This window comes from Vicugna pacos, chromosome 22, assembly GCF_048564905.1.
Source record: "Vicugna pacos chromosome 22, VicPac4, whole genome shotgun sequence".
Classification (NCBI taxonomy): Eukaryota; Metazoa; Chordata; class Mammalia; order Artiodactyla; family Camelidae; genus Vicugna; species Vicugna pacos.
In genome coordinates, this window is record NC_133008.1 from 23,216,816 (window position 1) to 23,240,706 (window position 23,891).

The 23,891-nt window shown below is 47.8% G+C and overlaps 1 protein-coding gene across 1 annotated transcript; it reads right to left on the reverse strand.

Annotated features, from left to right (window-relative positions):
• Nucleotides 1–5,836: 5,836 nt before the first annotated feature.
• On the reverse strand, nucleotides 5,837–20,961 carry LOC107034958 (cytochrome P450 4F3). Its single transcript, XM_072947501.1, has 13 exons — nucleotides 20,903–20,961; nucleotides 20,366–20,564; nucleotides 16,527–16,671; nucleotides 15,410–15,463; nucleotides 15,189–15,316; nucleotides 13,450–13,571; nucleotides 12,431–12,701; nucleotides 11,324–11,390; nucleotides 11,012–11,141; nucleotides 8,058–8,191; nucleotides 7,900–7,964; nucleotides 7,629–7,711; nucleotides 5,837–7,205 (listed from the first exon to the last, which is right to left on the reverse strand). Exons 2-13 carry the CDS (start codon nucleotides 20,561–20,563, stop codon nucleotides 7,028–7,030), a joined length of 1,575 nt encoding a protein of 524 aa, XP_072803602.1. The 5' UTR covers nucleotide 20,564; nucleotides 20,903–20,961; the 3' UTR covers nucleotides 5,837–7,027.
• Nucleotides 20,962–23,891: the final 2,930 nt, after the last annotated feature.

A 23,891-nucleotide genomic window follows, 5' to 3' on the forward strand; every position in this document is an offset into this window, starting at 1 on the left:
GAGATTTTACAAAGCTTAGAGAAATAAAATGGAGGATGAGTGGGGGGAAAGGGAGACAAGGAGGGTTTGAGTTTAAACTTGGATTTAGATTTTATGTGAGGACAGCTCAATATAGAGATGAAGCCCTTTTATTCTTTTGGCAAAAGACAATAAAAAGTTCCAGTCTTCAAACACCCTGTGAGATGCTCCTGCCACATCTCGGATGCTGGCCTCCTTCCACCACTCACACTGCCCTGAGTGATGCAGCTCCACACTCCTCGGGCACCACAACAGATTGCTCACCACCCACATACTCTTCAGTGTGTGAAGACACAAGAGAGAAATCTGGTATGTCTTGCAGAGGGGAGAGGAGGGAAAAATTACAAGGTCATGCTTACTGGGATGATTTCTTTCTTTCTTTCTTTCTTTCTTTCTTTCTTTCTTTCTTTCTTTCTTTCTTTCTTTCTTTCTTTCTTTCTTCTTTCTTTCTTATTTTCTTTCTATCTATCTACCTACTTACCACACCATTAGCACACAAAATAAACAACTAAAAATGCTATATATTTCCAGATACAAATGATACCCAAATATTGTGATTTCCTCAAAAATGACTGTTTGAAATCAAAATCCAAACATGGTACACCTGTTTATTTAGTTATGTCCTTAAGGTTCTTTTATTTCTAACAATCCTACTTTATCCTTTATTTATGTCATTTGCAGGGGAGGGTAAAAACTGGTTTCTTTGTCTTATAGAAAGTCCTACATGATATATTTTGCTCATTGTTTCATCGTGGTGTCATTTTACATGTTCCTCAACATGATTTAGGAGGAGAGGCAAGTGAGGAAAGAGACGTTCCTAAGAGGACTGGGACTCCCTGTTGTGCAGAGAAGTTTGGCAATTGTTTTGAGGTTACACCTCATTCAGTTTCTTCCAAGCCTGAAGACAGAGGAAAGGGAGCAGGCTCAGCAGGCCATTGGCTTCTCGCAGACCCGTTTATAGTCACTATAACAGTACCAATCAGACGACCAGGATTTGCACTTCCCCACGTAGACACAGTCATAGAGATAAGATTCATCAGAAGACCAGTTGCTGTGAAAACACACACAAGCATCAGCCAAGGCCCTTACCCACAGCGCTGGGAAAAGGGACTCTCAGCCGTGCCAAGCTGGGATTCTCACTGGCAAGGTAGCAGGAAAGGATTAAGCCACCAGGGGAGGGTCTACCCTTGGAGATATGTGAGAAATGCCAGGAAATAAAAAATCCTAGCCTTATTTTACAGCACAGTTTCTTTACCAGGGAACCATTGACTTTGGAGCCATATTATTTGCTGCGAGAGGCTGTCTTGTGCACTGTACGGTACTGAGCAGTGTCCCTGTCCTCTACCCACTGGGTGCCAGTGGCACCCCGTCTCCATCATGAAAACCAAAAATATTCCAGACACTGCCAAATATCTCTAGGGGTAAAATCACAGTCATCTGATGCAACATCTTGCATTATACATAAAATAAATGAAGCTTAAGTGGACTAATGACTTAATACCTCTGGGTCTCTGAGGTTAAGTCTGAAGACGTGAGGCATTTGAGTGTCTGCATATAATAGACGGTGCATCTGTCAAATGATCCCATACCTCCTTCCTAAATCTTTCTTCAAATGTTTACAGCCATCATTCATTTATTCCAAAACGGTTTGTTGTGCACTTGCTGTATCCCAAGTCTTGTACTGGGAACCAGAGTCACTAGATGTGTAGGGTGCCTGTGGACACTAAAGAAGCAGCCTATAGGGTGCGTTAGATGTGTGTAGGCATAGGAAGATCACATTAAATACAACCACAAAACCACACAGTGTGTGGCTGGGCTATTAAAGGAGTTGGATTAATTCATGCTGGGCACAGGATTGGTTCCTCTATGGGACACAGCATCTTGGGCTCGCCACACATGCACTGCCATTCACAAAACCTGAGATATGCCACCTAAACTGCCCACCTCAGTTTCCCTACTTGTAAACTAGAAATAATTATAATACCTGCCTCTCTGCATTGAGAGCATTCTGCTCCAAGGACAGAGAGAGAGGGAAGGGAGCATCAGGTAGAAGAGACAGCATGTGCAAAGGACCTGAGGTAGGAAGATGATTGCCCATCCAAGGAAGGGAAGAAGGCCAATATGACAGGGAACCTGGGCAGAAAGGAGCGAGATGAATGGCTCAAAGTGGCCAAGGTGACAGGGATCAGATTACAAAGGATATTACCCTATAATCCCAAAGGCATGAGATGACATTCCATTTATACAGGGGATAACAGCAATGATATACACACAAGGGCAGGTGGGTTCCTGTGATGTCCACCACACCTGAAAAGTGAATTTCAGATAAAGGAATAGCCACTCACACTTTCAGGAGGATCTTGCAGTTCACAGACTTTCCACAAAGTTGTAATAAGTCATCTGTCTGTTTTCTCAGCAAGTATTTAATGAGCACTTACTAGGTGCCAACCTGTGGGAACACCTTGGTGAATAAGTTCAGCGGGGTCCTGCCCTCTCAGGGCTGCCATTTTGGTGGGGGAGGAGGGGAGGTGTGGATCAAGTAATTAACATAACACAGCTCAGTGAGCATTACGATGGAAGTGGAAGCATCAGCCGCCCTCAGAGCTCTGGAGACTTCACTCTGTGCATACCCAGCAGCCTGGAGCACTCGTGGTGGTCGCGCTCAGCACCAGGCACTGAGCGTGCTTCGAGTTCTGCTGTCCAGGACACCACAGTGCTTGCTGTAGCATTTGGCTCTTTGGAGCTCTGGGAATCTCATGGCTCAAAGGAAGAGAACACCACCTCCAATTCCCATTTATGTCTCTTGATGCTAATCAAATGCCCAAGTTTGGGCTTGAGCCTCAGTGAGGAAACTATCTGGGGACCATGCCTCCAGAGTGGAGTGAACCTGTGGCTCTGTCTGCACCTTAGCCCTAAGGTGTGCATCAGACCTCATCTGCCTGCAGCTCTGAAGCTGATCCTTAGGGATTCTTTAATTTGCCCAAATGAAGTGGAGGCAGTGAATTGCAAGTCAACTTTTAATGAGCACCAGGCGGCACTGAAATCCCATGACTTGGTCACTAACAAAACTTGGAATTGGCTTCTAGGGATTACCTGCCAGCAGGGTTTGGCAGACTGTGCTGAGTGCATGTCCTAGCGGGCTCTTTAATGCCAATCATGTCTAAAATATTTTTAACCTATCTGTGCTCTCAAGGAAGAATGCCCAGGGGCCTTGACTGATGGGCACGGAGAGCGATGGGGTGGGGCTGGAGGCAGCAGTTCAGTTGAATTCTACTAATTGTCGGCTAAGGAGATCCCGTGACATCATTTCAACTGAATTCTCTTGAGACTTGCTGTCTTTTAATTTACCGTTTTCATCGTTTGAACAGAGACCATCTAGCCACCAGTGTGACTTGTTCATTTCTCTTCAGGTTCTTAAGCACAGACTAATAGGCAAGAGGAGACATGTAGTAGAGTGGATAGCTTCCTGCTTTAGGGCACTGACTCACAGCAGGCAGATGTGGGATCAAATCCTAGCTCCATCACTTCCTGGCTGTGTAACCTTGGTAAAGCAAACTGACATCCCTAAGCCTCTGACTGCACATGCTTCATGGCATGTAAACTTGCGGCACACAGTAAATGCTCCGTAAATGCTAGGTAGCATTGTTTCATCAATCAGTACAGTCCTGTAGGTATTTGAGCCAATCAGCTACTTCATTTACCTTACCCCATGCCTTGAAACTCATCCATTCATTCATCCAACCAACACTTTTTGAGCACTATAGAAAGTGCCCCTGGACAAGTTCCAGCCTCTGGGAACCAGACACCCAGAGCAAGAAAGGGTGTCAGGCCAACCTCAGAGGGACGGGAAGGCACTGCAGCCAGTGCCTGGACCAGGTTCAGCTCTGTGGGCCTGTGGGTGGCTCTCATTATAATACTTGTTTCCTCTACTTCTATAAGTTCTCCTCTCCTCCCTTTATCCTCTCTCATCACCCCTTTCAGCCACTTCCCCAAGCCCACAACGCGTACATATTCTGCACAACTGATGCCCTTCTCTTGGAGGTGACTATGGCAATATGAACTAAAATGTCACTGCTATTCACCAATAAATTACTATGTGCCAGTCCTGGAGCTAAACACTGTCCATGAGTCATCTCATTAACTGTTCTCAAGTGGGTTCAGCTAAAGTCCCCATTGTGCAAATGGTGAAGCTGAATCTCAGTGAACTTTAGTCACCCAAGGACATGCACCTTATAAAGGGCAAAGCGAAGATTTAAATCAGCTCTGCCTGACCCCAGGGCCTGAATACTCACCACTACACTACCCTCTCCCCAGAACACCCCAGTGACCTGATCCTGTTCACACCTGGTTGTTTGTTAGGGAAAATCTCATGCCTGTCAGTTTCTGCTCCAACTTCAGCTGGTGGATCACATGAGGTGCCCCCAAGGCCGGGGTTGAAGAGGGGGTCTGATCTATCCAAAAGACGTGGAAGGGAGAAAGAAAAATTTAACTACAGCGACTTAAAAAAATATGAAAACTAGGCAACAGCAAACTTCTGATGTAAGAGTTACTCCTAACACATGAGTGAATGTGATGGGTTAAAATCAACTAGAAGACAGAGTTCTTAGATTCGATTAAATAAGAAAGAAACATCTCGGTATGGTGTATAAAGACACTCATTTAAAACAAGAATACAGAAAATTAGATTTAGAAAAGAAGAAATGAGGGAATGACTGCTTAATAGATTCAGGTATTCTTTTTGGAGTGACAAAAGTGTCTGGAACTCGACAAAGGTGACAGTTGTTCAACATTGCTAAAGTACTAAATGCCACAGACAATTACTCACTTTAAAGCTACTACGTTTTGTTATGTGAATATCACCTCATTTTTTAAAAGACAGAAAAGAAATAGCCAACAAACATTTTAAAAAACAACCCTGGGGTAGCAATCTCAATATTAATAGATGATAAAATGAAAGGAAAAAAGATCTTATATGACACATAAAGAATTTATACATTTTTAAAGAGCCAAGACAGATTGTAAATAGATGTAAGCTCAACATACATAAAGCAGTAAGTGAAAATGCATAGCTAAATCAACACCAGTACTTGGAGATTTTATCTCAACCCTCTTAACAATAGGTAAGTAAAGCAGACAAGACTCAGGCTAAGGAATATATTCTCTAAATACCACATCTTAAAAATTGAGAGATAGTTAGAGGGAGAAATGTACACCCGAGAGAAATACAACTCACTCTCCTAGCACACATGGAATATTGATAAAAAGTTAATCATATATTTGCCCCGCCCAAAAAACTGAATGAACTCCACAGCATTCTATTATCTATATGTTTGACTACATTGCACTAAAATTAAATCACAAAACAATAACTAGAAATGCACACGTCTGGCGGGACGGTAAAGCTCAAGGGGTAGAGCGCATGCTTAGCGTGCATGACGTACTGGGTTCAATCACCAGTACCTCCTCTAAAAACAAATAAACCTCATTACCTCCTTCCCCCAAAATTAAAAGAATACAATCATAAATGAATTTTTTAAATGCACATGTCTGGAGACCGTGTCAGTGAAATCACTTTTGGAATCATCAGAGGATTCCCCAGAGTTCAGGGTTGAAAATCAAGAATTTAGTTAAGAATATTGAGTCTGAGATGGTTATTAGACTTCCAAATAAAGATGATCATAAGAGAAAGGTAAGTTTTCTATACACAAGGCTTTTATTGGATGAATCAATGTCCCTATGGTCTCTGTCCCAAAGCATGGAAGAAACGTTAGTCATTCTATTACTACACTCTGTTAGTTACATTTAGAATTTTGTTTCATTATGAAATAATTTAGATTCACTAGGCTTCTGGGTGTTTTTAGGCTTCTATTTTTATTTGATTTTCATCCTCTTTTCCATATTTTTGTATTTGGTATTATTACAGTTAAATATTTACTTTTGTTTAGTAATATATGAACCTGATTAAGTAGAAATTGGAGTAGGTGAATGGATAGATAAACTGTGGTAAATCCGGACAATGGAAGATTATTAAACACTAAAAAGAAATGAGCTATCAAGCCATGGAAAGACATGGAAGAAACTTCAATGCATATTATTAAGGGCAAGAAGCCAATCTGCATGGGCTACATACTATATGATTCCAACTCTGTAATATTCTGGAAAAGGCAAAACTATGGAGACAGTAAGAAGATCAGTGGTTGCCAGGGGTTAGGGGACAGGGATGGATGAATAGGCAGGCCACAGGGCATTTTTAGGGCAGTGAAATATTCTGTGTGGTACTATACTAATGGATAAATGCCATTATCTATTTGTCAAAATTCACAGAATGCATAACACCAAGAGTGAACTCTAATGTAAACTATGGACTTTGGGTGATAATGATGTGTCAACGTAGGTTCATCATTTGTTACAAATGTACCACTCTGATGCCAGATGTTGACAGTTGGGAAGGCTGTGAACCTGGAGGACAACGAGGTGGGGGACGGTTATATGCATGGCGGACTGGTAGGCAGTCTGAAAACCCCTTTCCAATTGCTGACTTTAGAGGCTTTACCTGAGAAGGCTAGGGTTTTAGTATGGGTGTCTCTGTTCTATTTCCTCTCTGTTCATTGGAGATCTGGAGCACCACAGATTTAAAGTACTTTTCTCCCAGACTCTAATATAGGATGAAAAGCATCTCCTACTCCTCAAGTCCATCTTTAACCCTGATCCCTCTCCTGCTCAAACACCTCCTGTGGCTTCTTATTGCTCCTGCTTGGGCTCTGGGAAGACCTGCGATCAGCATAGAGCCTGTGGTCAGCTGGAGAGGTAAGGTCTTGGGCTCAGAGCCACCAGCCCCGCCTCCACTTAACCACGCCCAGCCGCTGAAGCCTCTCAGACCACCGCCCCAGCGCCCCCTGCAGGCTCGCGGTGAGGCTCAGGGAGAAGTGAAAGCGCAGTTTTACCCAAAGGAATCTGCAGTGGTAAGGGGGGTGGGTCAGACTGAATCCGTGGTCTGGCGACAGTGGGGTCACTGAGCTCCTGCGCTCAGTGGCTCCACCCGCAGCCAAAGTCCACCTTCTGCGCGCAGGATCAGCTCCGGCGACCTGCGTGGCTCCTCTTTATCCGGCAGGACGCGGAAGCGCAGCAGCGTGAGCGCTAGGACCACCTTCATCTCAGTCATGGCAAACGACTGCCCGATGCAGTTCCTGCAGGCAGGAGTCAGGGCTCTAGCTGTGCCCGGCACCCTCGTCCTGGCCCCATCGCGCCAGGAATCTGGCCCACAACCCACAACCCCACCCACAGGAGTAGAGAAGGAGGCTAACCGTGCCCCGGTTAGCTGTGGGACCCCCATGTGGACTTGCATATCCTAACCCAGACTCCAGTCCTGAACTTAGACCAGCAGATGGGAATGGGGTTCTCAACAGACCACGGACCCTTCCTTCGACCCACTCCCCCATTCCCCAGACCCTTACCCATACCCTTGAGGGGAGGGGAGGGAAGGAGAGCCCCAATTCTGACCATCTACAATTTTCCCCCTTCTCTGCCCCCACAGTCATGCCTGCCATCTCAGTCCCAGACCCCCTCGCCTCCATCACCCCATCCCCTCTTCAGATGCCCACTGCCTTCACCTGGGCCCCGCCGAGAAGGGAATAAAAGCCAAAGGTGACCTCCCCTTGATGTTTTCCGGGTCGAAACGAAAGGGATCATAAACCTAGGAGCAAGGACAAGACAATGCTAATGGGTGGGATCTCCCAGGACATCTGGCCCTGGAGAGGCAGGTATGTGTAGAGTGGGGGGAGATGATGTCTGATTTGCCAAGCCTGGGCCCTGTGCCTTCCCCTGGGTCCCACTAGGGGAGTGGACAAGGATGAGGGAGGTGGGGGGTGGAGGAGGCAGCACCTCAGGGTCTGGCCACACGGTTGGGTTGTGGTGGATCCCGAAAATACTGATGAGGCAGATAACACCTGTAGGTGAGGAGGGAACAGTCAGGACTATGTTCTCCACACCTGATTGGCCCCTCCTGAGCAAGAACCTCCTCCCCTAATCATTGTGGTAACCTTTGGGGATGACCCGACCATCTGGGAGTGCAATGTCCTGGGTACAGCGACGAGAGACGGTCGGGACTGGAGGATGCAACCGCAGACTCTCCTTGATGCACATAGTCAGGAAAGGCAACTGGGTCAGGTCGTCCCTAAGGAACCCCCATGAAAATTATCCAGGGAGCAAAAACAGAGACCCCACCCCCCAGCCTTCCCGATGCCTTGTAAGATCCTCTCTCCCCATAACAAAATCACAGATGGATCTACTATCTTCAAACTCATTAAGTCACATATAAATGTACATTTTTTGGTCCATCATACTTTAATAAAATGTTTTCAAAAAAAGAAAGACAAGTGATATTACAGAAGCACCAGACAAAATTTAGCCACATATTTTAGAAGTTTTTCTGAGCAAAACACAACACTCAAAAGCCAACCATGAAAACGTTTACAAATTTTTATGAAAATAAAATATTCTTTTTGGGAAGAAAGCAAAATCAAGAGGCAAACGACCAAGGAAAAAAAAGAAATAGATTCAATGTTTATTCTTATGTATTACAGCACTAGAGATACTAGCTAATGCAATTAGACAGGGGAAAAAAGGAGAGTAATGCCATTTGAAATGGGGGGGGGTAAATGTATCATTTTTGACAGATAGTAATTTTATACTTAGAAAATAAGAGAATTCACTGGAAAACTTTGATGCCCACTGAAGATAAAATCTAGTACGGGGCCTGGATTCTTTTTCTTTAATCTCCTTCTCTTTGTATACTGATTAAAATTCTTAAGAACTGATACAGTTAAGTAGTTCAAAATTGGAAAAATATAAAACTCCACCCCTATGGCCCAACAGCACTCATTTCCCCTCCTCACAGTCTGCCTGGTGATTATTTTTTATTATCTTTCCAGAGGTACTTTTTTGTGTTAAAAAAAATTATACATTGTAAACATTGTACCTTTATTTATCACCCCTTTAACACTCTCCCTTCCCATCCCTAGGCAAATGCTAATGTACCCTCTGTTTTTATACATTTGTCTATTCTAAATATTGCTAAATATAAATACAATCATATAATATATTTTTTAAATGATATGGTAGCATACTATATACTATACACACTGCTTTATCTTTTTCATGTAATAGTATATCAAACTCTTCTTGTACATCTCCTGGGACTTGTGTCAAGAAAAGGGCCTTCCCTACTCTGGAGCCATAAAATAATGTCCTATGGTCACCTCCAGAGACTTTAACACTCCTTTATTTTTTATTTTAAATATGTGATTCATGTGGGCGTTATTTTCTTATAAGACATGAGAAGCAGGTTGAAAGAACTTTTTTCCATGTAGCTCCCCAGTTGTTCCAAGAGCTTTTAGTAAATGGTCTTTATTTTTCCTATTGATATGAGACTCCATATTTAGCACTAACCATATGCACTCGGCAAGAAATTTATATCCATAAATTATTATTTCCCAAAACTCATATTTTAAGAGGTAAAGATCTCAAATATATTTTAATATGCAGACCTTAACTCTTAATAGGGAGGGGAGTGAGAGAGAGACCACATATAAGGGATTAAGAAAGGAGTCCATCTTTATTATAAGCATTTTGGTACTTTTTTTAACCAAGTGCAAAATTTTGTTTGAAGTCCTGGTTTAAAAAGAGTGAAAATGTTTCTCCACCTCACGGGACTGCTGTGATGAGCAAAGGCTTGGAGTGGAGGACACTACCTCCAAAATACCTGTCCAGTCCAAAGCCTCCTCACCGTCCTCCAGCCCCTGGACTGCCTCAGGTCTCAAAATCTCCTCCCCGGGCCCCCATTCCATAGCTTGTCCTCTCCGGTATGTCCACCACAGTAGTGCTAGAAAGATCTCTCCGGTAGCCAGATCTCTCCTGTCCTCCTGCTCAAACACTGCTCTTGCTTCCCCTTTGGCCTTGGGTTTAAATTGAAGCTACTGACATTGTTTTCAGAGTCTTCCACAACCGACCACTGCTGCCATCTATCTTCCAGCCTCGTCATCTCACCAAGAGTCAGCCTCTCCCTCCTTCCCTCCATCCTTCCTCCTTCCTCCTTCTGTCCCTTTCTCTCTCCCTCTATCTCTGTCCTTTCCTCTCCCCTTCTCTCTCCATTCTCTCTCTCATCCCCGTTTCTCTCTAACCTCTTCTCCTCTTCTGTCTCTCTCTTGCCTTCCTCCACCTCTTCATTTTTGCCCAGCTGTTTTTTTCACCTAACTGCACATCAACTGCACCAAAATATCTATTGGTTATTTTTCAACGTCCCACCTGAGGCACTTTTGTCCACCCTCTATGTCACCTCTCTTACTCTCAACCCCATCCTTGCCCTTGTGGACTGGGAGTGTCTGGAACTTGGACTATTCCTCCACCAGGCTGGGAGCTCCTAGAAGGCAAAGGCTGGGTCTAGGTCCTTTCTGAGTCTCCAGGGCACAGAAAGGAGCTGAGAAGAATTGGAGATGGCATAGAATTGGGGATGAGGAAGCAATGTGGCAGTGTTTACTGAATGGGGACTGGATGGATGAAGCTGCAGGTGTTCCTGGGCTAGAGTTGAATGCCTTTAATCCCCAGCTGTTCCCTGTGAATCCTGGACTAAATAACATGAGGAATTAGGGGGCAGGAGATGAGAAAACACTTAGGGAGTGAAGATGTTTAAAAACGTGTGATTTCAGAAAGCAAAGTAAGGCAGTGGAAGGAAGTTGCTTTTCTGAATATGGGCTACGTGGCATCATCTGCCTTCACACATTGTCACTAATTCTCTCAGAAGTTCAAGTCTTTCTGTCCCAAACCCTGCAAACATTCCCCTGCTATGCATGCTGGGTACCAGACCCTGCCTCTGGGCTCTGCTCTTATTCCCACTAAGCAATAATGACAGAATCAACAAAAAGATTTTCCCTCTTCCCCAATCGGGGAGCAGAGCCCATGAGTGGCTCAGAAAAAGTCCATGAGGACTTGCACTCACCATTCAATCTCTTTAGGCTCACGATCCTTCAGGAGTTCTTTCACCTCCTGCCGGCAGCGCTCCTGGTATTTAGGGTGCTTTGCAAGGTTGTAGAGGACCCAGGAGAGGCCACTGGCTGTGGTGTCATGGCCTGAGGAGTAGCCAGACAGGCTTGGGTCTCTCGACTAATTCAGCACCAGAGGATGGACAGCAGCCTTACATTAAGGCCCATGGGGACTATGGGGAGGGATGGGGTGGTCCAGGGTCCACCCACCAAACCCCTGGGATGGAGAGACCCCTGCCCCTTCTGTAGTCCCACACTGGGACCCTCACCCTCAAACATGAAGGTGTCAGCTTCAGCTCGGATATCTTCGTCTGACAACCCCTTCCCATCTTCATCCTGGAGAGAAAGCAAAATCCCCAGACTCACACTAGCTCTGAGGGTCCCTGCATCTCAACTGAGCCATTCTCTGAAGCACCAACATCCACCCAGAAACCCAAGTCCACCCTGAACTCCTAGACCTCCCTTGCTCACTATCACTAGAGGCCCCACCCCCAGGCCTCTCCCTTGGCCTTCTTGCCTCCTGAATTGTCCCTAGTGAACAAAATCAATGATCCATAAATATGTTCGTATTTCTACAGGATGAGGGATTTCTGAGGAAAAAAGTTACTCGCCACCTGGATTACAGGATGATTGAATAGTAACTTGCCTTAAAGGCTAGAGATTGAACATTGCCCCAAAGCCACATGTTAAGATAGTAAATCCAGAGATTCCCTATCTGTCCTGGAGATAAGGAATGCGTTATAAACCTGCAGAACCTATAAACTTTGCTTTCTCACTGAAGAGGATTTGTTTAAGCCCTAGAACCATGACTCTCTCTCTCTCTTTCTCTCTCTCTCTTTCTCCATCTCATCTATCTCTTTCTGTCCTTCTCCTTCCCCTCCCCAGGAAAGAAGGGGCAGATGTATCAGCTGTCCTACATAAGTTCCAAAATTCAAATTTGGAGGTACTTCTCCTGTGGTGCAAGCATGGCTGCAGGTACAGGTGAAAGCACCATGGAGCCCTCAGAGCAGTCTGGGAATGGGGAATGGGAGCCACCATTCTACTCTGGCTACTGTTACTGCTGTGAGTAATAAATGGGCTGCTCTGAGCCAGGGTTTTATATCTACACACAGACACACACACAGAATCTACCTCCGTGGTAGATTAACTTAATAACTTGGAAGTAGAGCAAAATCTCAGGCCCTTTGCAGCTTCAGCCATAGTAATCCCCTGCAGGCTGCATTCCACACAGTCATCTCTAAACCTTATCCCTAACCCATGCCTCTCTTCCTGAAGTACCTTCCATGGCTGCCCAGTACCCTCTGCATCAAGTCCAAGCACTTTGAACAAACCAAGGTTCATTCTACTTCTTGAACTCAGAAACCAGTGCAGCCTACCTTGGTCAGCAGGAGCACATCAATGAAGTCCAAAGTCTTGGTTTTAGCCTTCGCCTTGAGGAAGTCATCAGCACCCTGATCGGGGAGGGTGCGGCGCCGCTCCCGGATGACTGCATCTGTGAAGTCGTGTACCTGGCGGCAGGCCCTGCGGAAGCGCTGCCCATCGTGGGTGAGGTAGTACACGAAGTCCGTGTACTGGAAGAGCTGCTGGTGCCGTTTTGCCACAAGGGCACTGAGCTCCAGGATGGCAGCAATATATCCACTGGGCTTCCTGCAGGATGAGAGCACGAAGGGAGGCAACAACTTAAAACACCTGAAGCCCGGGAGTCAGGCGTTATCTCCATCAGGACACCGAGTCTCCAATAACAGATGGTGCATAGATAGAGTGGGGAGGAGTCAGGGGATGTGACTCTCCAGACTCTCGTCTCCCTACATCCCATCTCTGTGAGCTGCCTGCCTGCCCCAGGCACCCAGAGCACAGCTTAGATACCACGCTTCTCTCCTCACTCTCTTATCCACTATCTGTGCCCCCTCCTTCCCAGAAGTGTCAGCACAGCTCAGACCTTATCCTCTTCCAACTGGCCAATGGGCCTAGCCCCTCTCCTAGTCTCCTTACATCCATTGTCAATACCATCCAGTGTCTACATGATAGTTGGTCTTCTCTCGAGTCAGAGCTCACATTTGACCACAATGTTCATCTGCACAACACCATCCATGGCTCCCTGGAAACTTCAGGATAAAGTTCATGTCCTCTTTGTCTGGAACTCCTCAAACCTCACATCCAAGTTGTCTCCTCACTGTTGCACACACATTGCTCATCCTAGCCTCCTGGCCTTTATCAAACATTTCTATGTACCTGAAAGGATCGCTCCTTGTCTTTCCTCTCCCTGTCTCTCTATGTCCAGCTCTGACCCACCTCCTCCAGGAAGGCCCTTCTGATTACCCTGGTTAGTCCTCCCTACCCCATCTACTCCCTTGGGTCAATGGCTCATTTTCCCGGACCCTGGGTCAAGACTCACTCTTGGCAATTGCTGTCGAAGCTGAAGACGCATTTCTGAAGATTGTCTAGGGTCATGAGACTGATGTGTTCAAACATGTCCAGACGGGTGTGGCCCTCTGTGACCAGGCGCTGCCACTTGGCCTGGACAGAAAACAGGACAGAGCTGGGGCTGGGAACTACCTCCCTTGAGCCTCCCCAACCCCAACCACCAAGATGGGCACCCGAGACCCTGCCTCCTGGCCCTAGGCACCTATCCCCAGGGAAGTCCAGGCTTAGGTGGGAGTCAAGGCTGCTATCATCAGGACATCAAGTCTCCATGCCTGGGAGTCAGGAGATCTGGGTTTAATTCTGGCTCTGCCTCCTGCACTGTGTACCCTTTGTCAACTTACTGCACAAAGTAAGTATGCAACAAATGTTAGCTTTCAGCACCATCATTGTTATAAATTGATTAGGAAAAGGTCCCCTATGCTGAGAGAGGTAGTCTACCACGGGCCCTGAGTGCCCTGCCCTTTCTTGCTGGGTATGCCCAACCATTGCGAGGCCCTGATGCTCTTTACCTGAACCGCTTCTCAGAGCTCAGAGTGTTTGCAGCAAACAACCTTGAGGAGTAAGGTTATGTCTCCCCCTGGACAAATATCAGGCTTGCCCCAAATCACTATAAAATACATAGAGTCCCTAAACCTGGTAGGCCCCCCGCCCCATCCCGTAATACAGTATACTACATGAGCAGGCACCTATCAAAGCCTGCCTGTGTCATCCTCATGGAACTTACTGACTTGGAAAAAGAATGCAAACCAACACAAAGCATGTGCCCTTTGCTATGCCAAGAGTAATAAACTGTCATTTGTCTTTGACCCAGGAGACTAATGTTTCCAGTAGAATTAACAATGGAGTAACAAGCTCTCTTGTCAGTTTGCAACTATGGAAAAGTCCCAGGCACTTCACAAAATCCTTACCTCCAATTCTTCACTTTGCTATGTATATATCCAAACCCTTTGCAATGTGATTTTTCAGCAACTTCATATAGGAAGTGGAGTCTATTACACTATCCTTTGTTTCCAAGCTGGCCTTGGACTTGCTTTGGCCAGTAGACTGTGGTGAAAATAAAGGGGTGATTATCCCAAAGCTAGACCTCAAGGAGCATTGCAGCTTCATCTCAGCCTCTTGGAAACCTGCCTCTGCCATGTGAGCAAGACTGAGATGCCTTCTAAAGGGAGACAATCACATGAAAGGAGGTCCAGTTGCCCCAGGTGAGGCCATCCCAGATCAGCCTGCAGCCAGCCAAGCCCCAAACATGTGAGAGGACTCAGCCCAGATCAGCTAAGCTTCCAATCAGACCCACAGCTGATAACAGATATGTGAGTGACCCCACCCACATCCAGAAGAACCAGCCACCTGACTCACAGACTTCTTGTCAATACTAAACCGTTGTTGTTTTGAAATGACCTGTTACTCCGGAATAACTGATACACAATATCCATCATCCTCATGATCCGTGTCTCAAGACTGGAAGGCTTCTGGGACGGAAACATACAAACTAACACCAAGCACTGTGTGCCAGGGTCATTACTCCATTACATCATCTTAACCATCCTGCAAGGCGGGGATCACATTATCCATTTACAGCCAAGGAAACTGAGGCTCAGAAGGGAAGCTAGATGTCCTCAAAGCCACCAAGAAGGGCCAGAATTCCTGCATTGATGTCTCAGTCCTTGTCACCACCGAGGCTCCAGCCAGGACTGAGTTCAAGAGACTCACGTGCATGACCTTCGCGCTGTCGTTGAAAATCTTCACATAGGACTTCAGGATGTTGAAGTGGAAGGCAGGTGTCAGCATGCGACGGTGTCTACTCCACTTGTCACCGGCACTCAGCAGGAGCCCATCCCCTAGCATAGACAGCCACGGGGAGTGAGCAAGGGCAGCCCCTTCCCCTGGGCCCCTGAGGTTGTCCTCAACCCATTTGACTCACAGTTACTCACCCAGCCAGGGCTTCAGAAACTCGTAGAAGAATGAGTCCTTGGGTGCGACAGCAGCTGACATGAATGAGGACCATCAGGGACCATGGAGAGGGGGAGGAGAGGGACTTTGAAGGAAGAGGGTAGAGGCTCCCGGCCAGGAGTCTGCATTCCCACTCCAAGCCCAGCATAGCAGGAATGTGGACATGAGCATAGGAAGCCGGGAGGAGGCGGCGAAGGACAGGGGACAGGCCAGGTTGCAACACAGAGCAGAGCAAATGCGGAGCCATAGACACAACCCTGTGTGCTAGACACCCCCAACATGACACAACCTGCCCCAGTGTGCCTTGACATGGCTCCTACATGGCCCAACATGTTCTAATCACCCAAGCATAGCCCAGCGCTCTACCAACACCTTTATGGGACCCAGGACATCACCTCTGCCCCAGCTCTCTGACACCTCTGAGACATCAGACAAGACTCCAAGGGTCAACACATGCTGACAAGGTCCCAACACACATGACACAACCTCACATGATACAACACGCTCTGGCATGGACCTGAAGACAGTGTGATGTCACCCAGAAAAACGTCAGCCAGGACCCAGACAGGACTTAAATACAGTCCACTAATGTCACAGACATGAGCCAGGCATAACCAAGACAGCCTAAGACCTGCATCGGACAAGACTCACATAAAGTCTCAGGCATTTGTCAAAGAGACCTTGAGTCCCAGACCTCAGACAAACCCCAAATGTGGCCCAAACATGACAAGCGGCAGAACCAGACAAACTCTGGTGGCATCTCACACAAGAACCAGACAGACCCCGACATGCCTCAAATGTCTTTGGCCACAGCCGAACCCCAGATGTGACTGAGACCATCTCTGTTTGAGCCCAGGTCTAACCAGATACAACATGCCCGCTGTAACCAGAATCCAGGTAGAAACGTAGACGTGGCCAGACATGGCCATACAGCAGACGTCACACGGACATGGCCAGAGGTCGGGCAGGTGGGAGTCCAGGTGAGAGAGAGGCGGTGGCATCTCCGCCACAGCCCCTCTGTCTGCACCCTGGTCTCCCGCCCAGCTGCAGGCAGCACAGGGACCAGGCAGCGGGCAAGCTGTGGCTGGGGGTGTCTACCTGGAGCAAAGAGCACAGGCTTGACGCAGGTGGGGTGGAAGATGCGGATGACCGCGTGCCAGGGCCCCACCCACCAGCAGCACACATCCCCATAGGTGCTGGCCAGGCCCTGTATGTACAGGAGACCTTCCTCCGAGCTCTGAATCTGGAGAGGAACAGAAAGGACTCAGTTCATACTCTTCAAGGCTGCCAGAGGGCAGGACTTGCAGGGCAGTGATCCAGACCTGAGCCCCCGAGTCCCCTCCAGCAGCTGGTCTTCTGTCCTCAGCCTCCTCCTGGGCTCCCTCCACACACCCTCCATACAAAACCACTGGGGTCCTTCGGTTACAGGGATAGAAAAGGTCTTTCCCTGTTTGGATCCGAAACACCATGTTCGCCTGACCTCTCTTCCATCCCCTATTCCAGATAAGGACACTGAGGCTCTAAGTGATGAAGTCACTTGCCCGCATGGGCGGTGGCACAGGCTACAGGTAGTTGTCCTCGGCTGCCTTGCTCCCCACCCGGGCAGCCCCAGCCCTCCTCATCCACGCCTGAGACATGAGCCCTGCTCTGTCTGAATCCAGGGCCCAAGTTCTTAACCATCGAACTACTCTGAGCCCCAGAATAATAGCTCTGAGGACCCTATGCCTGCCAAGACTGGGCACCCAGAGTCTCAGCAACTCAGGAATCAGTTCTATGACTCAAGTGAGGAAACGTTAAAGGAGATCCTGCAGCTTTTCCTGGAACTGTTGGAATGAGGTCACTTTTCCATGAAGGTTGAGTTTTGGGGTTTCATCATTACCAGGATGAGAGTGAAGCCATCACAGATGAACACAGAACAAAAAGGTAAAGACAGATTTCTGATGACATTGTTTGAGACCTGGATCCAGCTGTGCCTGAAGACAACCCTCCTTGGATTTTGCAGTCAATTTATTCCCTTTCTTTGCTTAGACCACACAGGGTTAGATTTCCACCACTAACAGCTGAAAGAGATTTCAGCAGCCAGAGAGAGCCAGGGACCTTCCCAGAGGCACCCAGCATTTTGGTGTTGGAGCCAAAGTCTCTGTAGATGCTGCCTGTTTCCCTGTTGCCTGGTCTGTCTGGGGGTGGGAGGGGCAGAGGGCAAGGAAAGGGAGTCAGGGTTGGGTGCAGCGTCCTCAGGGAGACTCCTGGGGACTGCAGAAGGAAACACTGAACTAGAACCGGTTGAACCATGGGACAGGGTGAAGGAAACCAACCCACCACAGGTGGATGTCATGGAAATAACAGCCCAGATCCTCCAGCAGCCACAAGCCTTCATTACTCATCATCTGGGGACGAGTGGGACTGGGGCAGGCAGGCAGGGGACCTGAGAGGCTATCGATACCTACTGCATCACTCTACTCTCTTCTTTAAAAGAATTCTGTTCATCGTTCCAAATCCAGTTCCAGCAACTCCTCCTCCAGGAAGCCTTCCAGCACACCCTAGCAGAGAAACTTGCTTCTCCTCTGGGTTGCCACAGCCCGTCTCCCTCTGCTCAATTCCTGACTACACCAGGTCAGGGACTTCTCTGTCCAGATGTGTCTCCTCAAGACTGGGGGCATCCTTCACCCAAAACACCAGGGTGGGAGGAGGGAGGAGGTAGTGGGAGGGGGTTGGTGAAGGAAAGAGGAAGGTGGCTGAGAGAAAAAGGGAGGAGGGGCTGGGGTCCTGTAGGGCCACATAGAATTTGGCAGAGAGGGGCTGGAAGCTCTCAGATGTGCCCCCGCACCCACCACCACAAGCTGTGCATGGGTACCTGAGGCATTGGTGATACTCCGAACCAAGTCAGGGTGGCAGAAAATGACCAGGGGGATGATGGGGCCCATCCAGATCATATATCCCTGGGGGTTGTTGACCACCAGCTGAGTTAAGACCCTTAAGCCTTCCTCTGTGGGTTGTACCTGCAAGCAAGTCAAGAGCCATCACTTCCCAGAAGAAGCCACAGCAGGTACCCCTGCAGCCACCGCGGTGAACGGTGCGTCAGATTCTGCACAGACGGAGGGAATCTCTGCTTCCTTGTGCTCCTTCCCTCTGGGAATGGAAGGGTCCTGGAGGCCTCTCCGACTCCCAAGGGTGTGTCCCAGGGTGCTGGGAGAAGACATGCACTCTGCCCACAGGGAGGCTGAACTTGGCTCAAGAAAATCAGAATTTTCTCATCGTGGGAGTGGTTCCAGCCCTAGGGGCGGCCACAGGAGATCTCTATGGGGAGGGCCGTGGGTAGCGGGGTGGCCTCAGGACTTGTCCCTGGGTTTTGGTCGCATATTCTTTCATGTTCTGGCTGGTCCACATGGTCTCCAGTTCCTTGCATAGTAAAGGGTCTCCAGTCCTGGGACCTTCCAACCCTGACAGACTCCCAGGGACAGACGGGAACTCTGCGCATCCATCAGAGAGAGCAGCTCTGACCTACCAACCCCCTCGGCTGGCCATGCTCTCTGCACAGGGCATCCTGTCTATTTCTCTGCGTCCTGTGGACATGCCCCTTAACTGTGCCATTTACAGATGAAGGAACTGAGGCCAGGTCCCCTCATAGGGGAAGGAGGGCGGGTTACCTCTTGGGGAAGCATTCTCTCCAGTCCCTCAGGATGCCCTGTCCAAGCTTGCCAAATACCCCCAGGTGCTCTCAGCAGGTGAACATAAGTCACTTTTCACCTCTGTGACTTGCTCCCCTCTCCCCGAGGCCCCTGAGGTGAGGATTCAAAGCACTTGATGAGACTGGTCCAGAGAGGGAAAGTGACTCAGCCGAGGTCACACAGCAAGACGGGCTGGAGGAAGGAATATTGACCAAGACCAGCCCCCATGGCTGAGCTCTTGAAGGGGAAGGCAGAACTGCAGTAACTGTGTAACTTTCCTGCAGCCCCCAGGGCTGACTGAGGCCATTTCAAGACCTGGAATCTCAGAAAATCCTCTCAACATGCTTCAGAACACCCCCATTCTGAACTTTGCCATAATAAACATTAAAATTGCAGTAGTCCTCCCCCAAGTTGCAGTTCTCATCTCAGGCAGAATAGGAAAGCTGTGCTCATCTCTCAGCTGGTCTGAAAGATGGATGGAGCTGAATGCCCATCCCTGTGACCTTCCCTGAGAGCGGTGATGGCAAGTTCATCACCTCGGTCCTCAAACGTTTATTTTGCGTGTCTCCTGTACACCAGCCCTGGACTGGGCACTGTAGTATCTCTACCCCAGAGCTTCCATCAAATTATAATGATGGGTAATAAGTAATTGGACAATTAACTGTTTAATTAACCATGAGCAGGGCCAAGTCAAAGGTCAAGGTCTATGGCATGTGGCTTGGGGTGGGTGGGGGAGGGGGTCTAAGAAGGCTTCTGAAAGGGGAAATGAGTGGCCAACTTTATCCAGATTGGGCAACTGACCCATTAGGACATCTTTGGGGGAGATAAGAGGAAGATGCCCTGGGAAAGGGAGGGGATGAGAAGCTGTGACCCTGTAAGTGGGTATGGAGAGGTAATAGCTGATTCCTCTGGAGAAGCTGTAGCCCAGAAGGAGAAGACACAAGGAAATGGGCCACATGCAGAGCAGACCCTGGACAGAGCCCTTGAAGAGGCCCCAGAGCCGGCACGGAGACTGGGAAGGCCAGGGGACCGGCCTCTGTGCAGCCCGACCTCAGAGGTGCACTGCTGTGTGGAAGAGAGGCAGGAAATGGATCCCAAAGCAGCTAGAGGTGGAAAGACAGGAGGTGAGAAAGGAATGAATGAGTGAGGAAAGAGGGGGCTCCCCTTGGCCTCCCTTGCTTCTCTGCTCTCCTAGATCCCAGCCCAACCCCTGAGCCCCATTCCTGACCTCTCCCTGATCCCCAGACCTACTCTGCTGCCCACACTCACCAGGCCCAGGTGACCCAAGAACCAGTTCCGTTTCGGGGGCTGCGGGAAACACCGGAGGCGGCGAGCATTGTCATAGCAGGCATAGGTCCAGGCCAGGACGCGGGCCAGGAGCCAGGAGACTGCAGCCAGCAGCAGCAGCAGCCATGGGGAGGCTGCCACCGGCCCGAGACCCAGCCAGGACAGGCTCAGCTGCAGCATTCTGTGGGGTGGACAGGATTGGGGGTGAGGACAGGGGTGGGTGGGGAGGGTGAGGCAGAGACAGATAGCAGGAGGGGAAGGAGAGAGTGAGGGGCAGGGATGGTGAGTGCTGGGGATGGGACAAGAAGAGCTCAGAGATGGGCAGACAGGGACCCAGAGAGCAGAGGGAGGCCCAGGGAAATCCAGAGGACGAGGGAGAGAGACAGAGACAGAGAGTGTTAGTTACCCACTGGGATCTAGTCATCTCCCAGGCCAGCTCATTCCCTGGAGCCACCCTGCCTTGGGCAGCATTCTCACCCCAGGCCAGGACCCCCAGCCCCTTGCCCCCCAGCCTGGTACCTTCTGTCAGGAGCAGCTCTTCCTGCACAACTTCCTCTCCCCTCCTCCTGGGATGTCCTTGCCCCTGGCCCCTGATCTAGGGGAAGCTGCCAGGGGCCGGACTAAGCCAGCCAATCCCAGCAGCCTCCTTACCTCCTCCCCACCTGGCAGCTGCCCAAATCCATGGGTGGGGCGGGGATGGGGGCAGTGTTACTGAGAGAGGCCTGTGAACCAGCCCAGGGTCACGTAGTGTGGCAGGGGGATCCTCAGGGCTCAGCCAGGGGCAAGTTGGGGCAAATGTGACTCTGGGTCACCAGGTTTAGACCTGGCCCTGCACTTCCAAGGCCAAGGTGCAGCAGGTGAAAGTGGGAATGTTGAGGTGCCAGGTGAGCAGGCAAACATCTCCGGGGCTCCTCTCCACACGTGGGCCAGGAAGGTGTCATGCACCATTTCTTTGTTTTTAATGTATTTATTTTACAATATCATATTTTAATTTAAGTATAGTTGATATACAATATGATACTTTATAGGTATACTATACAGTGATTCACAAAATTTTAAAAGTTATTATATACTCCATTTATAATTATTATTAAATATTGGCTACATTCCCCATGTTGTATATACATCCTTGTAGCTTATTTTATACCTGATAGTTTGTGCCTCTTAATCCTCCACCTCCATCTTGCCCTTCCTCTTTCCGTCTCCCCATTGGTAACCACTAGTTCCTTCTCTATGTGTGTGAGTCTGTTTCTTTTCTGTTACATTCACTAGTTTGTTATATTTTTTTAGGTTCCACATGTAAGTGATATCTTACAGTATTTGTCTTTCTCTGTCTGACTTATTTCACTTAGCATAATGCCCTCCAAGTCCATCCATGCTGTACGCCAGAAACTAACACAACATTTTAAATCGCCTGTACTTCAATTAAAAAGCAAACAACCAACCAATCAACCCCTTTAAAATATGGGCAAAAGAACTGAACAGACATTTTTCCAAAAGAGGAAATGTAGATGGCCAACAGGAACATAAAAAGTTGCTCAACATCACTAATATCAGGGAAACGCAAATCAAAATCACGAGACACCATCTCACACCTGTCAACATGGCCATCATCAAAAAGAACCCAAATAACAAATGTTGACAAGGATATGGAGAAAAGGGAACCTTTGTACACTGTTTGTGGGAATGTAAATTGGTAAAGCCACTATGGAAAACAATATGGAAATTTTTCAAAAACCTAAAATGAGAACCACCATATGGTCCAGCAATTTCACTCCTGGGCATGTATCCAAGAAAAACAAAAACATTAATTCAAAAAGATACATACACCCCACTGTTAACAGCAACATTATTTATAATTGCCAAGATATGGAAGCATCCTAAGTGCACATCAATAAATGAATGGATAAAGAAGATGTAGCATATATACACAATGGAATACAATTCACCCATAAAAAAGAAAGATATTTTGCCATTTGCAGCCTTTCGTTCACTTTTTTTTTTCACTTCAAAACCCAGAATTTTATAATTGGCATAAACATTTCCATTGCACCAAAAACAACAAAATACCTAGAAATAAACTTAGACAAGGGGGCTACCTATATATACCCTGAAAACTATAAAACACTGATGAAGGAAATTGAAGATGATACAAAGAAATGCAGGATTCTTGTGCTCTTGGATTGGAAGAATCAACATTATCAAAATGGCCATACTACCCAAAGCAATCTACAGATCCAATGCAACTTCTATCCAAATACTCAAGACAGTTTTCACAGAACTAGAACAAAAAATTCCAAAATTTATATGGAACCATAAAAGACCCTGAAATGCCAAAGCAATCTTTTGTAGGTGTTTTTTTTCTTTCTTCTTTTTATCCTCTTTTCTTTTGGTTTGATGACTAGAGAAGTTCCTTTAACATTTGTTGTAAAGTTGGTTTGGTGGTGCTGAATTCTTCTAGCTTCTGTTTATCTGTGAAGATTTGATTTCTCCATCAAATATGACCAAGCACCTTGCGGGATAGAGTATTCTTCATTGTAAGTTTTTCCCTTTCATCACTTTAAATATACTGTGCCACTCCCTTCTAACCTGTAGAGTTTCTGCTGGAAAATCAGCTGATAACCTTATGGGAGTTCCCTTGTATGTTATTTGTTGCTTTTCTCTTGATAATTTTAATATTTTCTCCACATCCTTAATTTTTGTCAATCTGATGTCTTTGTGCCTTGGCGTCATGCACCATTTCTTGACACAGAATCAGGAAGTTCAGAGACAAGAAGACTCTGGCCTCTGGGGCACACAGCCTGGTAGGAGTCCAAGTCCTGCCTCCAAGTAGCCCAGGGCCTGGGTTGAGACATGACTGCCAGAAGCAGGAACAGAGAAACCAGCTGGCTGGGGATTACTCGCATCAGATTCAGGGGATAAAGGGCCCAGGCAGAACAGGGCACCTGGAAGGGTAATGGGCAAGGCTGTGAGGGGCCATGAGAGAACAGGGTCCAGACAGGGGAGGACAAAGTTGGGAGATCCTGAGTGCAGTTCTGCTCCACCCTCACTCTGACTGTGGGCTGTGCCAAACCTCTCTGGGCTCAGTCTTCCCTGGGAAATGGGATTTTGGATGAGAGCCTTAGAGGGGGACAAAGGAGGGTTCCACAGGAAATGGGAAGGATCAGGAGCCCCTAAAAAAGGTGGAGGGAAGGACAGAGGCTGGCAACTTGTACTCATCCGACTGTGTGCCCATACTTCAATGAAGTAAATCTACTCTGTGTAGAGAACTGTATGTAAAGAGTGCCTATTGTATGCTAGGTACCTCAAAACGCATCCCTCGTTGTGTCAGGAACTCTACATAAAGTGCACCTACTATGTGCCAAGTACTCTGTATAAATCTTGTCTACCGCATGCCTGGTATTCTACATAAAGCATGCCTACTATGTACTGGGTACTCTCCAGAAGGCATGCCCACTAAGTGCCAGGTGCTCTACCTAAAGCACACCTACTATGTGTCAGGTGCTCT

What these genes read in the sequence shown, in the direction of transcription:
- LOC107034958 (XM_072947501.1), bottom strand. Translation starts at nt 20,563, where the DNA reads ATGCTGCAGCTGAGCCTGTCCTGGCTGGGTCTCGGGCCGGTGGCAGCC. An exon ending in ACAGCGCGAAGGTCATGCAC is followed by an intron (nt 13,572 to 15,188) that starts GTGAGTCTCTTG and finishes TTTTCTGTCCAG; the next exon opens with GCCAAGTGGCAGCGCCTGGT. An exon ending in CCGTGTGGCCAGACCCTGAG is followed by an intron (nt 7,712 to 7,899) that starts GTGCTGCCTCCT and finishes CCTTGCTCCTAG; the next exon opens with GTTTATGATCCCTTTCGTTT.